At 42.6% G+C, this 17,419-nt stretch overlaps 1 protein-coding gene across 2 annotated transcripts; it reads right to left on the bottom strand.

The window, feature by feature from the left end:
- Positions 1 to 431: 431 nt before the first annotated feature.
- Positions 432 to 17,087, bottom strand: LMO4 (LIM domain only 4). Of its 2 annotated transcripts, none has more exons than XM_039838748.1 (5): positions 16,736 to 17,087; positions 13,796 to 14,034; positions 6,424 to 6,520; positions 5,836 to 5,991; positions 432 to 1,229 (listed from the first exon to the last, which is right to left on the bottom strand). In XM_039838748.1, exons 2-5 carry the CDS (start codon positions 14,029 to 14,031, stop codon positions 1,221 to 1,223), a joined length of 498 nt encoding a protein of 165 aa, XP_039694682.1. In that variant the 5' UTR covers positions 14,032 to 14,034; positions 16,736 to 17,087; the 3' UTR covers positions 432 to 1,220. The 2 variants fall into 2 exon arrangements, with proteins under 2 accessions (XP_039694682.1, XP_039694683.1); XM_039838749.1 differs by lacking the exon at positions 16,736 to 17,087 and adding an exon at positions 14,225 to 14,377.
- Between the last annotated feature and the right edge of the window lie 332 nt (positions 17,088 to 17,419).

Raw genomic sequence — 17,419 nt, 5'->3', positions numbered from 1 at the left:
TCCTTCAAAAGCTATATACTTGGTAAGGGAACAAGATGGTTATGCCACATTCTTTAACATGCTTTTCATCAATACCCAAGGTGTTCCTATTGAGAAAAAAGAATAAATGAAATAGCTGAAGAATCAAACAAATATTTACATATAAACACAAAAGATGCACTGTGATATAGGAGAGGTGTAATGAAGTGCTGTTAACAGAATATTCCGAACTTATAAAAAGGACTCAGTTAAGAAACATTGCTTTGTACCCCTGCCAAAACGGCATGGTTAAGTAATTTGGAGAATACCTTACTGGCTCAGAGCTAAATAAATATACACACCACCTCCCTCAACCCCTAAAATTTCAAGTGAGCTTGGTATCACACGAAAACCCTGAATTTTTCCAAAATACAGAAGAGGAGAAGCAGTGTTTAAACCCAAACTCCATCAAATATTTTTTCTTTTAAGTTTTTATTATTTAAATACACCATACTAGAGCAAATGTCTCTGAAAATATCACAAATAAAAGATTTTTTTTCTTCATTCAGCAAATTAGAAGTAGAGGGAAATTTCTACACAGTAGCTGCTATGAGCCTGATTTTTTTTCCAATTTTTTTTTCTCTTTTTGTTCTTTTTTTTTTTCCTTCGCCATGGGAGTAGCAACATTAGGACGAAAACACTTACATGCATACATACATTGTATTTTACAGAGATACAATAAAAGTGTTTGTGATAGAATATCACAAAAGCCACATCTCTTTTCCTTATCTCATGTTCGGTTTTGATTGAAACACATTTCCTTACAACACTTAAATATACAAAGAGCAAGTAGAATGTTGTTAAGGTAAAACACAGGGTACAAACTCTGGCCAGTGCCCTGCTAATTGTTAATGAAGGTAGAAAGCAGATTTGAATGCTTCTTTTAATTAGCTTCATTAGTCATTTCCCTCCTCCCAAGCTCCCCACCCCCACCCCCCCAAGATGTCCTCCGGTGGATCTTTTTTCATTTTCTCTACAGTCTCCCATTAGCCCAGGTTCATGGAGTCCTTAATGTTCATATTCAGTCATTTTAATACACCAATAAATGCAGGAAGGGCAATCAAGACTAAAGAAGGTGCAATGGCATGGAGCTGGCACTGGTGCTAGCTACAAAGGTGACTTGTCTACTGAAGACACATGGGATCCACCTGTGATGAACAAAATCTGAGATGAAGGCACGCATTCTGCATTACTCTGACCTTTTAGCAGACCTGCAAGAAATAAAAATGGGCATCTTAGCTAAAATGCTAAATTTGAGAGATATTAAACTCAAATATGACTGCTTTTGTCTTTTCTATATTCACTAATCTTCTTTTATTAGATTACTTCCCAACTGTGACTTGATGGAGGCTTTCTACGCTACTTACTCCGGCAGTGAAGAACTAAAGCATAACATTTTCTACATTTTTACTAGCAGAGAAAATGAGACAATAAATGGACTTTCAGAAAGTTTCTGGTGTAAAGTTCTACAATGAATTGCTTAACTCTGTTAAAAGCAAGTTTCTGAAAGGAATTATGACTACTTGCCAGTAGTCGTATCTTAAAGGCACATTCAGAGCCAAGTTTCCCTACAGACCCCCGGGCCCAAGGAAGTTTTGGGTTAATATGTTCAATTGTGTAACTTTTGACAAGTTACTTAACCTATCTGTGTCTCAGTTTCCTCACCTTTAAAGTGAGGATAATATGGCTGTTGTAAGGATTTCATAATATATGTGGAGTATTTTCAACAGTGCCTGGCACTTAATAAAAGCTAAGCAAATATTGGCAGTTATTATTCTGATACTTCCATGTGACATCTATTCGCCCCTGTCCTTCTCTACCTATAGGCATGGACCTGCACACCTATATGTGGGCATGTGTGCGTGTGTTTACGCGCACACACATATACATACAAATATTCGAATAGTACTTTTCACTTAATATTTCCTATCTATGTCACTTAATATTACATATTCTAAATATATGAATCAAACATGTAATGTGTTAATGACTTATGATCAACTAAAGAATGTAGTTCAATGGAAGTCTAACTTTAATGTCTAAGCTAGAAATGACAATCTACAGTCATCAAATACAATCTGTTTGCAATTACCAAAATGAAATAATATATATTAGGTTTTTATGGTTTTAAATGACATTTTGAGCTTCCCAGGAAGTTCTCGTTTCACTCTTTCCCTAACTTACTAAAAGCCTGCAGTCTATTAGGAACTGCAACCCCCCACTTCCAAGCTAATTAAAGTGGTGGAGGCTTAATTCCCCAGAGTGGAAGCTCAGTGTGAGAAAGGTAATTTGTCTGTCCAGAACAAAGATGCGGCAGCAGCCAGCGAGCATATTTAATAAATGAGCATCAAATGTCCTCTACGATGGACACACACACAACACCAATTATGTAACTACAGGGGAATTGCGAAGTGATATGTAAACTAGGACACTTGCTAAATTTTCCTCCAGCTAAAGAGGTGTGATCTCTTACTTTACTGAAAAGCGCAATAATTCTAGATGGAACCATCACTCCTGCATAGAAGAAAGAATTCCAGAGCAGGCAAAAATTTACAAAAAGGGGAAAGAAAAAAAAAAATTAGCCACAATTCCTGACTGCATTTACATAACTCTCTAGAAGGCAATATTCTCCTAAGGATAGCCAAGCCTCCTTTAAATGATATCGGCTATAACATTTTGTAGATCCTTTGAATACTAGTGGTCTTGAGATTTCAGCCAAGAGACTATATGATTTAAAAGCTTAAAATTATTTGTTCTCAGAATACACAAAAGCCGATGATGCAGAACAAGAACTAAACTACATATCCCAGACATTGGGAACAAATTTCAGAAGAATAAAAGTTTAAAGGGACCAGATGATGGGGGTCTACACTTTCCATACAATTAGCTGCTGTAAAGATGGGATTACAAATAATCAATTCATTATTTTTAAGCCAAAGGATGCTTGGGTATATTTATTATGCATTATGCACAAAACGTAATTGGTTCTGCAAATAGAAGGAAAACGGCCGAAATTAATGTCCAATTTTCCCTACCAAAAATATGGAGAATGAGAGAGAAGAAAATAATCAAATGGAGCTATTTGTCATTTCTCCCCATCTCATCTCCTCCAGAAAAGAAACGCCAGAGGCTTTTGGAAAAAATAATTTTAAAGCATTCTCCAGGACCACAAAACAGTTTATGTTCCACCAGGAAGTGTGTTTTCATTACTTCTTCCCCCTTGCCCTCTCATTAATATCTCTCTGGACCGTGTTCGGCTTGCCCAAAACCTTTATTTACAAAAACTACCTTGTGAATTGACTGTGCTCATGGTGAGCTGAGCACCAAGGGCAAAAATGTGAGACATTTATACCAACAGGAAAATGTTCTTAATTAACGTCACCCCCAAAACACAGCTTCTCACCAACTTCTGATAAGAACATATCCTTAAGTTATATATCCTTTCGCCTTTTAAGAGCTATTAATTTTTGAAGGTCACCTGTCTCTTCTGGCTTCCAATATTAATACACACTAGTAGGTTCATATTCATCGCCTTATATATTTTGTGTTCCAAAACGAACACCCTACCTTTCCTCATTCGGGAAAAAAAGTATGGAAAACAGGAGATTTATATGAAAGGCACAATACATGCAATCTTGAAACCACGTAAACCAGATTTTTCTCCAGTTTCCCTCACATCTCAAAATTTACATCACCTTGTACTCAAAAAGATGGTACGGAGACCCTGCTCATATTTCTTATTTGTCCTTTGCACTTAGTCCCTAGCTAACATTGCTACTGCCTATGTTCAGTGCTTCGTTTTGGCTACGTTTTCTATCACGTCTCCACATTTTTCAGATCTCACCATGCATGTTGGTGAGCTCTAACAATCATTTTTTAAATTTTGCTAAGTCATGAAAAGAAATGGTATAGAACCAGTAACAAAGTCAAGAAAGAATTTAGGTAAAAACTAAGCTTTTACAATGGAGGGAGTGGGGAAGAGATCAACTGTTTTATTCCTAGCTCATTTTTTCTTTAAGCTACCAAGTGTAACTACAAATGGCTTTGCCTCTAAATTGAAATGGGTATCTGAAAATATTTATGTTACCCATTCATTGTTCTCAATTCTTCTATACAGATTCACTTTATTAGAATTCAAACCACAAAAATCTGTACATATTTATATGTATTGGCATTCCTTAAAGCAGCTTGAAATGTCTCATCAATGGTGACTGGTTAATTTGCAATAAAAAATTAGACTTCTATTCTTAAGACAGCATTCTATGTAGCTTCCTGTATTAGTAAATTAAAGTGTGCATATTGTGAGGTAATTAACATTTACTTAATAAAGAAATGGAAAATACATTTAAAATTATTCCGTAAACTTGTGTAAGGAAAAATGATAAATATGAGCATTAAAATATGGCAGTATAATTTTAAATGGTTAAAAGTTTTCAAATATTAGTCATTTTCCCCATACACAGCATTAAGAAAATGCACTGCAGAAGACAAAGAAGCCTAATATTTTTTCCCGAAACTTTTGAAGCTTGCTAAATTCCTATTTGCAGATAAATGTTTTTTGTTTTGTGATCCTTACAACAGACATTAATGAAGTTCCTATTGTAAATCCATAAAGAATTACCAAGTGAAGTGTGCACTTTTTGTTTCAATGCAATAACTCAGTGCTGTGTGATTGCCTGGGTTAATGATGAAAAAGTCAAACATACTATCAGAGCTGATGGAAAAATCTATCACCGATCTGAAATTAAAATTCATCTGTGGTCAATAAGATTTAATATCCATGCAAGTGGCGCTGTAAAGAGTAAATGAATCAATGTCATCAATACATAATCAGTATGAAATATGATGTGAATAAAATTATGCACACGAGTCATACATTTCACTCTTTTCTGGGCCAGTGTAGAATGAACAGTCTCTTAACTGAAGGTTGACAGTAATTGTTACAAATTAGGCACAGCAGTTATCAAAATGCACTCACTTGCATAGCTATAGGACTTATTAAGGAGATTAAAATAGATCTAAAACTATCCAGTCCTGGGTGTGCTGGACAACTGTTGATCACCAATTTTCCCTCTGAAGCGCCTTCTAATACTACGTGACCTGTACGCTCGAATAATGTCCTCATTTCCAACTCTGGTCCAAAAACTTTCCAGGTGTGGATGAAGAATCGAGATACATAATCTTTAATGGAGCTATCAGTAGCCCAAAGTGATTAGGAAGAGTTAGAGTTCTGTTTTAAAAGTCATAACTTATTCAAATTTTACGGGACTACCAATCAACAAAAATGCTCTCCTCTAGAATTATAGAATGTTTTGTAAAACTGATTTTCTAAAAATAAAAGCATCGTAAATTGGACTTGGAAGGCAGGTGTCCAGATTGCTATTATTAATACAGAAATCATTCTGTCATGACAAAGACGTTTATTCCCTTTCCTACCATAAATGTTCTACTTTTCCTCCCCCAATAACCTTATTCACATCTATCATGCTTCTGAATTTCAAAATTGTCAAATGGGATAAACAACTAGTTATATATAAGTTTTATGCTCTATTTGATTTTGCATGTGATAATCCCATGTTCAACAACGGTAAAGCTACAAATATAATAAAATGAGAAGGATTTTTCTTTTTAGCTAGAAAAGATTCACAACTTAATCAACTCTCCTATTTCTGAACTCTGTATGTATGAGTAATCTACATTTCTTCAAAAGGACATGCAAAAATACAAGCACCCAGGAAAATTCCCTTGCTAGGTTCAAAGAGGTTGAACCTCCCAACTTGCTCTAATAAAGCTTATTAGTAACTGCGGGGTCTTTACCTTCTGGTCTGGCAGTAGTGGATTGCTCTGAAGTGAATTCAAATGGCCATTGATGAGCGCTGTAGGTCTATCATGTTCACAAAATAAACTGCCATTGATGTAGTGAAACCGATCTCCCGGGACCAGGCGATTCCGGCAGGTAGAGCATGTAAAACACTGAAAGGGAAAAGCAAATGCACTGAAAACAAGTACAAGTCTTTATCTTTTTCCTTTCTTTTTTTGGTCGCAAGTTTATAAACTATTTTAAAGCAGGTATGTGTCAAATACAGAGCCACTTAAGGTTTAGTGTGTTTCTTCCTTCAACATGATTCCAGAAATCAGTAAGCCAAAACACAATAAATTGGATCAGTACAATAAACTGGATCAGAACAAAGACAGAAACAGACAAATGTGTATGCCTGTGTGGTGCGGGGGCAGTGTGATGCGGGTGGGTAGGTAATCATCACTGCCACGCTACAGTCTCAATGGGTTCCTTCAGAGTCTGCAGCTTGAGAAAACGGAGTTCATACTAAAGAGAAACGCGCTTTGCTTTATCTCCATGTAGGAAAGGTATGATTCTTTTAAAAAGAGAGGAAGAACGAATTCTACCTTAAGATGATACACATTGCCTTGGGCCCTCATGACGAGTTCGCTCGCAGGAATCGACTGTCCACAAGCGCTGCAAGCACCGCTATTCCCAAATAATCTGAAACAAAGATGACGGGTGACACCGATGAATAATCCTAAAGCAAAGAAAAAGAAAAAAGAAATCCCTGGCCTTTCGCTCTCCCTTTGGAGTGCATGTGACAGAGACTGAATGCTTAGGCGCAGGCCTCACACTTTATGAGTGATTTACATAACCTGGGGAAAATCTGTTTGGGGGTCACAACTAACTTCTGCCTACCGCAGAGGAAGAGGATGCCCCGGATTTAATCAAAATATTGACTTACACCTCTAGCAAATACAAAACAATTCTGTTCTACACACATTTTATCAGATTACTGGGTTCATCATAAAAAAAAAAAAAAGATACAATTCATGACTAGAGTTTAAATGCATTGTGTCCTTGAAATAATATGAAGAACTCTTTTGTACTTTAATCATATCTTGAGATATGAGTCATCAAAAGGGTTAAGAGGATTTGATTGTATATCTAAGAAGACATCATGCTCAGTGTATTGAAACTCCCGTAAACCTCCATCAGTGCAGACTTTCCATTAGAAACTCTCTGCTATCCAGGTTGATATATAATGTGTATGGGTTAACCTTTTCAATCATGGTGTCAACACTTAAGATTTGCCTCTGCTCATCTCTTTCATCCTAACCTTCTCTCTCTCTTGATAATGAAATGCTTGCTCCAACTTCCCTCTATCTGCTCCTGAGTCCACAATTTAGATTACTTCATCTCTGCTAGCAACAAACTGAATGAAATTTCGATTTGAGCAGAAAGTAATTTACCGGGATCTGGACCCATTTGTCATCATATCTCTCTGGGTGTTTGCTGTATCACTGCAGTTTTCCTATGCAATCAAATGAGACCACAACATCTGCCATGGGGGGAGGAGGGGGAGAAGGAGAAGGCTGCAGAGGAGGGGAAAGCTCAAGGAAGTATGGTGTACTGAAGAAAAAATATATATGTAATTCTTTATACCCTTCTATAGGTGTAACGAAATATTTTAATGAATACCAAAATTTGGCTTTTATGGGATCTGTAGACTCAAGCTGGGGAGCTTTATTTGCTTTTGGGCTTCCCTCTTTAATATCCACAAATATTTATTAAACAGACCAAAATGATTTCACATTGAAAAATGATATAGGCACAAGTAAACGGAGTCAGAGAGGCACTTTCAACACTAAAAAACAAAGGTAACACGACCTACAAATTAACATATCGGTGTCATAATAAATATTAATATTTGCATTTCTTCTTGTCCAAATAAAGTCATAAAATGCAGTTTGTGTCAAACCAGGAGACACGCTCCTATAGAACACCCCATAATCTGAATGATTGCGGCATGCCTCTATATAAAAATAATTGCTTTGAGTTTTCAGAATCTGGTCTTGCAGAAGAGGCTTGTCATGTTCAAACTACTAATTTGCTGTCGCCACTTTATTGAAAATAGCCTGTAAGTTGTTATTAAATGTATCGACTGAACGACAGGGAGAGTAGTAAAACTGCCCCTTAAGATGGCTTTTAATAGGAAGGCCGAGAAACAAATTTTGCAGCAGCATCGATTTGAAGAGTTCAATCAAAACTCCATTTCAAAACTAATTAGTCTGAGATCCACGACACATTGACACGTTCTTGCGGAATCAGAACAGTTACAGAGAGAAAGCTGAAATAATATACTGTCAAGACCTCTAACTGCAGGACCACACCGTGTGAGAGCTAGAGGGCTGCCGGCCTGCCATCTCCTAATACTGGACCACTTCAGGAGTACTGATGAGGACCACCCGGTGCCTCACCTACAGCATCCTGCCAGTCTGAGTTGTCACTGCTGCCACAAGGAGGGTTCCCCCAAAAGGCACGGTGGCCAAAGAATTAGCATGGCCTTGGCAAGAAAGAGTTTACAGTCAACGGCAGGGCAATTCTAATCCCCAAGAGCAGTACCAAATTCAAACAAATCGGGTAAAAAATATAGTTAAAAACCTGTCAATGTGGCTATATACATGCTGAGGATAAAGGATGTGGGGGGTTGTGTGTGTATAGGTAACACGAGTGGGGAACAGAATCTTACCAGAGCTAAGGATCAAATATCCTCTTACAGCAACCCAGAAGTATTTTAATGGATAGGAGTCTATAATCATGGCTGCCACTACCAAGAGGTACACGGTGACACTCCATTTCAAAAATACCCTTTCACAGTACAGATCTGATTACCCAGACTAAATGTTCATTTATTTAACAATTTACCCTGAGTAAAGTCAGTTGTGTATCTTCAACATCTAAGTGTATTTTAATAATCAGGGCAGTCATATGTAATCCAAAAGCTTTTCATACATCTTATTTTCTCCAGTGCCACTTTCATAACCTTTCAGGGAACATTCATTCAACCACAAAATTATGGGATTCCTAAAGTGTCAAAAATTATAGTTACGAAGTTTGAAAATTACCAAGATCTACCCAGAACTGATGTAAGATTGAACATTATTAATAGAGTTTAAGATCTTTCCATATCTACAGCCTCAGAGCAAAACAATTTACACGCCTATATACATTTTAATCCACTTTTACCAGAGACAGAAGGCTACCATTAGAATTTCACCTTTTCCTGAAAAGTTGTTTCTTTTTTAACATTTCTGTGCACTAGAGAGTTAATTATCTAACCAGGGGGACTATCCAGGACAGTGTTTGATTTAAAAGGCTTGAGGCTTTAGGTGCTCAATTAAGTAGCTATCGGTCTCAGACTGGACTGTAATGGGCTCTTTTCTCTTTAACTCAAACAACGGGGAGATATACCCCAGGTCAGGCTAATTAAAGCCAGGGGAGTCTTTAATTGTGATGACAGAATCGGTTTCAGTTTCCTTTCTTTGGGTCCTCAGTCCAAGAAGGTCGTTAATATTTCAGCATTTGGGCAATGCAATCAATCACAAACATCAAGAGGTTCCTTATATGGGAAAAAGGGAAAAGAAGGGAAGAAATCCCACCAAACCACTGCACTTTCAAGGTGCTCCTATGTGAAGAAAATGTAGTGTTAGTACTGCTTGCCAGCTCAGCTTCAAACTCTCCTTGCCGACGACATAAAGTGATGGAGAGGGCAAGCCATGCTTAGCATCTTTCCATAACTCCAATGACCAATAGGTGGGCTTATTTTCAACTGCATTATTACTTCAAGCAAAATACACGTAATATGCAGTACTATCTGGCTGTGTTTTCTAAACTGCTTTCAGGGAAGGAGAGGTGTGTTTTTAAGAGTGTGGCTGAAAGGTATACATTTGTACCTGCGAGTAAATATCAGCAACCTATCTGAGGAGAAAAATGCACATCCACAGCTACTGATCCAAACGCAATTGGTTTTCCAGCAGGTTCCTATATTTAATCTAAATTCTGCACCAGCTATATTAAATGTAACAAAGAAATGCAACCCAGAAATTATGCCTGGAGCCAAGTCCATTAAAGGTACTTTGGAATAACTAGAGACCAAGCACCTTAAAAGCACCAGAAGCTATTGATACTTAAGAGGGGGGCTGTGAATAATCGCAACTGCTGCATTAGAGAGGGGAGGGAGAGAAAAAAAAAAAATCAGCCAAATTACGCTTGGTTAATTCAGAGTAACAGATCTGCCCCCAAGTGAATTGGAGGCCTTGAATTAATTCTGTTATGACAAATCAAGATAAACGTTCCCCCTAAATTGCATGCGATTTAATTAATTTTTGAGATCCTGGGTTTTTTTTTCTTCTCCTAGCTAATAGTTCACATGCTCCTGTGCTGTCATTGTGCTTGAGTGGGCAGACTTCAAAGTGATATTAAATAACCAACTATTAGATTTACCTAGCACGTCCTATTGGAAAAGTGCCATTTAATTACCTAGCCTGTTCAATTAAAGGGACAGCATTCTCTGAATATAGCAGCTTGCTGTTGATTACCAGGGAAATGAACTCGCTGTCTGGCGGCGCCTCCGTTCCTAACGCTACCCCTCCCCAAACACACCCTCCACCACCGACATCCTCCCCTCACCCCACCCCTGCCCGGCCCCCCCTCCGGCTGTGCGGCGCTCACTGCGGCTGCGGGCGCCACATGAACCGCCCAAGAGGAGCCGGGGACAGAAAGTGCGACTCGCTCGCCGGGCTCCCTCCCAGCGCTCGCCCCCTCGCGGGCCCGAGGCCGCTGGCCGGCTGGGCGCCTCGACTGCGGCCTCCGGCGGCGCCAGCCCGGTCTCAGCTCGGGCCCCGCCAGGGCCAGGCGAGAAAAGGCTCGCCCAGGACCACCACCAGCGCTTCCGGCGCGGTTCCTCGCCCTCCCAGGACCTGGAGCCCCACCCGTCGATCTCCGAACTTCCTCCTCTAGCTGCACTTTCCGCCAGTGTTCGGGCCGAGGTGGGGGTGAAGGAAGACGGGTTCGAGGAAGGAGAAACGGAGTTTCTGAAGCTACTTGGTGGAGCTTGGCTTGAGCTGGGGGGTCAGGAGCTGGGAGGAAGGGGACAGTACCAAGGTTCGCCAAGTTTTGTAAGGCGGGGGGGCAGGCATGTTGACACCTTTAAGATCCACCCTCTTCTTCCTTCCCCCCCCCCCCTCCCTCTCATAGAGGCCAATTTTGTTAATTAAATGTTTTGTTTGCGACGCAGCTCTCATTCATTGCGGACACGTCATTCGGAGCAGATCTAAGCCAGAGACCAGATCTCATTAGATAAAGCCCATCAGAACTAAGAAAATGGAGGAGCCACTAATTAAAGCTTTTAATTGTGCGGATTCGCTGCAGCAAGGCAGCCGCTTTATCTGAAATCTTGGAGGGAGAGAAGGCAGAAGCCCAGCTCTACCCAATCCACACTTGATCGCCCAGGGGGGAGGAGACTGGGGAAAAGCAGTGCAGCGCCCCCGCCCCCGCCTCCCCAGCCTCTCCCAGCTCTCCCGCAGCGTTTTACCCAGATCTTGGTTGTTTTAAAGAAAACCACAACCTCAAAGTCAGACAGTTTAAAAGCCCTTAATAAATCGCTCTGTGGTTCCAGCCAGGCCTTAGAGCCGAACGGTCCCCTTCACCTGGCGGCCAGAGAGCGGATTACTCCGCTCTTCCGTGGCCTCTTGAAGAACTGAAAGCTCCTCCAACAAGTGTCCTGGAGGAAGATTGGGGAGTGGGTAGCTGAGAGGAAAAAGAACGCATGTGCCTCCCCACCTTTCCACCCTTGATGGGCAGAGAGAGGGAACACTCAAGGAAGACTTCAGAGATCCCTTAAATTGGGGGCTGGGTGGGGGTGATTAGCTGCTGACGAGCCCTGAGCAGTGTGAGGGCAATTTGGTACTGAGCTGGAACTCATCACTCCTGGACAGATCTAAGGTTCTCAGGACAGCATCTAGTTCAAGAGCAAGCCTGGCTCCAGTTTTCAAATTCAGAAGAAAAAAGAAAGGAAGTAAGAATACGGACCCAATTAATTAAGGCTCAGGGCTGGGCACACATCCTCTCTCCACTGATCCATTAAGCCACAAGAAAACACCAAATGGGCATTTATATTTGTCCCCAGAATGGGTAAAGTAATGGAAGCGATTCCCAGGAAGCCACTTGCCTAAACTTGTCCTGAGGGAATGCAAGTGGACCCATCTTCTTTTTAATTAGTGGTAATCAGAAGCGAAGGTTTTTTGAAAGCATTTGGAGAAGAGATGAATCTGTACCATTCACCCTGTCTTAACAGTACTGTCAATTTTTCCACTTCAAACCACCCTCCTTTCTTACCAGTTTTGCTCTCTATTTAATTACAATACTGTCAAAGCTCATAGCATTGCTTGGAAAGAGGACGAGAAAGCATTACACTCGTGCTCCCGCTGATTTTCCAACATCTATTTCTAAAAGAACACTTAGTGAAATTAATGCCGCCATCTTAATTTAAAAATAAAAGCCCTCTTTCTTCCTATATGTCTTTTACTTGGCTGATTGAGGATGCCAGCAGAGTGGACAGAAGTTGGCTTATTGGAATAACCAAATGTCATTTTACTCCATCATTTTACACTAATATCACTGGAGTAAACATACACATACATACTCAGCTCAACTGCATTGGGATCCTTTGCAGTTCTAGACGCAGAGTTAGGGAATCACAATGGTGCTAAACTTTGAACAAAATATCTCGTCCACTGATTCATCGCCATTAATAAACAAAATTCCTTGCTAATCACTATAAAGAAAATTGTTTAGATCAGAAATTTAAATAGAATACAATTCTTTTTAATAGCGGTTCTCGAGCGCTTCTCTAGTATCAACGGTGTGCGTGTGGGTTTTTTTTTTTTAATTACTGGATGTTGAAACAGAACACCTCCTAGAAGCATTCATGTGCATCAGTCTATCAAACCATTTACTCAAATTAAATGTGTAATCCTTCAAATGCCTCCTTTCAAATTAATGAGTTTAAGTAGCTTGAGTTCACCTGAAAAGATCCTATAGGCACCTGACCTCCTGAATTCTTTCCATTAATTGCACTGAAACTTGTTGGAAAAGACTGCTTACACAGGCATATGAATGTTCCTATACATCACTTTAAAATGCAAGATTAGTATAATTCTAGTCTCTTTTCTTAAATCTTTTGGAGACCGAGGATAGTGATACAAACGACAACAAAAAACCCCAAATCTGAACATTCCTTAAGTGAAAAAACTGCAAATTCTACATCACAAACCACACAGTAACAATTAGCATCACAAGCCTCCAAGTAACAGTATATAAAGAGAAATATTACCATAAATTTTAAGGTTTTCTTTTTTTTTTTGCTTTTTTTGCTATAAGAATTACAAGTCTTTAAACTGATAAGATAATCAGCATTTTTTACAAGGAGCACAAAGAATGAGTCACAGGTTTCCACTCAAAAAAGTTTAAAGGTGCTTATGTAAATATAATTAGCCATCACCGTAAGCAAATAATTTCTAACCACGCTTTTAAGTCAACCTTTTGTCTCTGAGTTTCTATGTAGGTCCCTAACTTGCTTTAAGAAAGTTTAATTCCCACTTGAAATGTTTATTTTTAGCAGAGTCCAGTTGGGGCTGACCGCTTAAAATTTTGGTCCCCTGAGTGCCCAACCTTTGCACACCTAGTGGCTCAATTCCCACCAGATGGGCAGTTTATACTTCATATGGCATTCGACATAATTTACCATTAAAAATTGGAAGGTTAACACATGCTTCTTGAACCCCTCAAATACGGGCCAACCAGAAGGTTTTTGAGGTGAAGACTACAAAGAATTCTCATAAGTGCCCTACTCCTTTCTTTAAAACCCTTGGTAACCTTTGGCCTTACAACTGCTCTGCTCACCCATCTCGGGGAACAGCAGCCAAGTCTTACCTAATGTAGTCATTTCTGCAAAGGATCATGCCGCTCTTGGTGTAACAGGACGTGCCGATGTCGCCCAGCTGCGCCTGGCAGCAGGAGCACTTGAGGCACCGGCTGTGCCAGTAGCTGTCCATGGCATAGAGCAGAAAGCGGTCAGCAATCTTGCCCCCGCAGCCTGCGCACCGCTTCCAGGAGAGGGAGCCGGCCGTCACCGGGGGCGGCTGTGAGCTGCTGCCCGGATTCACCATGGTCTGCAGAGGGCGGGAAGGGGAAAGGGAAAGAAAGACAAAAACAGGGGCGACATAAAAGTTAGTAAGCGCAGCGTAAGCAAGCGAACCCGTTCCCCACAGAGCTGCTGGAAGGAAGCAGCAGGGCAAGGGCGGGAAGGGTGAGGGGGGAGAGGGAAGGAGGGAGGCTCGCCGGCAGCAGCCGCCTGTTTACTTTTCTCAAGCTTTGTTCTGGGGCCACGAGCTCCTCTCAACTTTCCAGCGCTCGCCGCCGCTGACAATTTCAGCTTGGGTACTGTCAAAACTCCGAGAGCGAGGCTCGGCGGCGCGCTCCACCCCTCGCGGCACCTCCTCCCGGCCCCCGCCTCCGCCCACCGCCCTCTCCACCCCTCCTTCGCCGCCCGCCTCCAGCAAATGAGGGTCAAACCCACCCACCGCCGCGCCCGGCCCCTCCCCAGCCCCGGCCGAGCCCCGAGAGCCGCAGAGGGGAGTGAGGAGGCGGCCCCAGCCGGAGCCACGTTCCCTCCCGAGCTCTGCCCTGGGAAGTGCAGCTGCAGTTCACAAGTTGGAAATAGTTCGGTTTTCTGGGAGGAACCGGCAGAGGGGAGATGGAGAGAGGCAGTGGTGGGAGGGGAGGCAACTGAGTGAGTGCGGTGTGTAAAGTTGCGAAACTGGTTTTTCGTATTTTAAACAGCACCTTTCACATGCCATTGTGGTGACCGCCATCTCCCATTATTGTTCCAAATCTCATTTCATTTTGAAGATCAATGAGTGTTTTCTCTGGGTTTTCAGGACACAGGCAAGAATAATAGATCATTGAACTTTAGGATGCCTGTTAACTTCCTATACAAACACTCTCCACTTTGGTCTCACTAATCTGCCCTTGATCAGCAATTTAAATGCTGAATCTTTGTTCCTCCAAAAAGGGGGGTCAGCAGATAATATGCGAGAAGGCACTATTAAAGGATGCACAAGTTAAGTTCGAGCCAGTCCTGCTGTCACCAAACCTGCTTTTAAAAATTCCCCACTCTTTCTAATGAATGTCATGAGAGAAGCAACTGGGGTATAATATAGGAATCAATTTATAAGGCTTAGCCTAAACCGATTAATTTGTTGCCTCCAATCCTGAGTCCAATAAAGTCCTAGTGTTCCTCCAGTCACTTATTCTATAAAAAGATCAAGTTATTTACTGCCAATTAAGCAGCCTGTTTTGTCTTTGTCCTCTGTAAGCCGAGAGTGTGGGCTCCCCCCGAGGCTCCCGGCTATCTGCTCAAGACATTCAGCTGATACCTCAGAAGAGAGAGGGCGAACTTTGCCTGTCCCCGGCCCAACTTGGCTGCTGCAAAGAAATGAGGGGAAGGGAACGAAACAAGGACTCGGGTTCCTTAAATAGGCCGATTTCAAACGCATTTCCTCCGAAAGAGTCCCGGAACGTGTGTCCGGAGACCGCACAATAAACCAGAATAAGAACTGCACCAATTAAGCTGTAACAAAACCCTGAGACTTTGGAAACAAGACCACTCTAAAACCCATTAGCATTGCATTTATCCGAATGCATCATACCTTTATGTAAATTGATTTATCTGATGCATTTACTCGAGGAATTGCTTTTTGTTACAATTTCAGCCCTAACCCAAATGAATCTGCATTTCCTGCCCTAGGTCTTTAAACTGTTTCCCCCCCAACGTTTTAATCGCTCCGAATTCCTTTTTAAAAGAGGAGAGGGAGGGAGGAGATTCCAAGCTCTTCCCCGCCCCCCATTCTTTGGTGAGAGGTAAATATATGTTTTTTTTTTTTTTTTTGAAAAGGAAACATTACACTGAGAAAAGCATCCAGTAACCCCATTAGCTAAAGCTCTTAAGGACAAGCAATACCTTAATGCTGATTAAATCTAAAAGAGATGAATCAAGAGGACTGACCAGAAACTGACTCCCCTGATAACTAAGGACGGGCCCTCATCAAGTTTCATTTAGAGTTGGAAAAAAAAGAAAGCTTTTAAGTTAAATAGGCTTATACTCTAGTAATTACATAGCCAAGCAATTTAGGTCCTGGGATAGTCAGTGAAATAGAAAGCAGAACCCAGCGTAAAGGCAAAATCCCCCCATAACAACGTCTTGGTGTTTTTTAATGGAGACCAAGGGAGGGACAAACGTAGCGCCGGCAATTTGTAGTACAAAAATGGATGCTTAATTCATGTCTTGATTTTAATTAGGTGATTCACCGGATTTCTCCTGGATTGGAACAAAAGACTTATAAGCCAAGAGGAATTTTTTTTTTTAAGACCCAGCAATACGAATCCTGCTCACTTAGATCTTTTCTGCCACTGTTTTCAAAAATACTGTTTACTAGGGAATGGGGGGGCAGGGGGATCGTGACTATTTTCCCCACACTACTTCTCATACTTAAGCCCTCCTTTCAGCACCCCTGCCTTTCCTGAGGAACTGAAAATCTCCCCACCCCCCTCCAAGGTCCTCACTAGCCCGGTCTCCGAGAACCCTTTTGTAAGCAGGAACCGCTACAAAGCTGGCGGCCCGGAGCTGCTCTCCGTGCTAGCTCGCAGGCCGGCCTCGGTAGTTTCAGACTCGCGCATTATCCAAGCCAACGTATTGTTTACTTGCAATTTGGGACGGTCAAGGGAAGGAAGCCAAAGAAAACAGCCCCGGCCTCCATAGGCCCCCACTTCCCTCCCCCCTCCCAGCCCGCGGCTCCCCAGCCGTCCCCTTACCTGCTTTTCCCCTATATTGCAATATTGCGAGAGGCGGCGGCGGCGAAATGCGAGTGAAGCCGCTGGGCTTCCAAAGAAGGGGCGCCTTGGCTGGAGGGAGGGGAGTTCTCGCAGAAGCAGGAAAGGGGAGGAGAGACTACAGACTACTTTCTTTTTTTTTTTTTAACGCGTTGCTCTGAGGCAGGGTTGGGGGACCCCGCGTAAGTGGCAGGCGGCCAAGAGCAGAAGTGTCAGTCCTCGTCCCCGTCCTCCAGCTCCGCGCAAGCAGCGGCAGGAGCCCTCGGCCAGCGCGGCGCGGCTTCAGGCGCGGCGCAGCGGCAGCAACTGCTGCAATCGCTGCTGCAAGTTTGGCAATGTGGCTTCACTTTGTAGATTCCCCCGCCCGGCGGCCCCCGCCCCCGCCCCCGCCCCCGCCCGCGCTCCTCCCGCTCCTCCTCCTCCACCGCCTTCCTCCCTCCCGCGCGCTCGCTCGCTCGCTCCGGGCTGGCGGCGGCGGCGGCGGCGGCGGCGGCGGCGGCGTCCGCACGGCCGAGCTTCCTGCACCGCCGGCCGGGGAGCTGCCGCAGAAACAACAGCCCCGGGAGGGGCGGCGGCGGCGAGAGCGGAGGACGGGAGGCTGGCGCGCCGGGGCGGCGGGCTGGGGCCCGGCTCGCGGAGCCTGCGCCGCTGCCGGCGCTGCTGCTG

This window comes from Pteropus medius, unplaced genomic scaffold (genome assembly GCF_902729225.1).
Source record: "Pteropus medius unplaced genomic scaffold, Ma_sr-lr_union100, whole genome shotgun sequence".
NCBI classification, from domain to species: domain Eukaryota; kingdom Metazoa; phylum Chordata; class Mammalia; order Chiroptera; family Pteropodidae; genus Pteropus; species Pteropus medius.
The sequence above is the reverse complement of the archived record's forward strand: the minus strand, read 5'-3'. Positions and strand labels throughout refer to the sequence as shown.

Coding starts and splice junctions, on each gene's coding strand:
- LMO4 (XM_039838748.1), bottom strand. CDS start 14,031: ATGGTGAATCCGGGCAGCAGCTCACAGCCGCCCCCGGTGACGGCCGGC. Junction 6,521..13,795: donor TGCAGAAATGACTACATTAG/GTAAGACTTGGC, acceptor TCTTTGTTTCAG/ATTATTTGGGAATAGCGGTG. Junction 5,992..6,423: donor GCAATGTGTATCATCTTAAG/GTAGAATTCGTT, acceptor TTTCCCTTTCAG/TGTTTTACATGCTCTACCTG.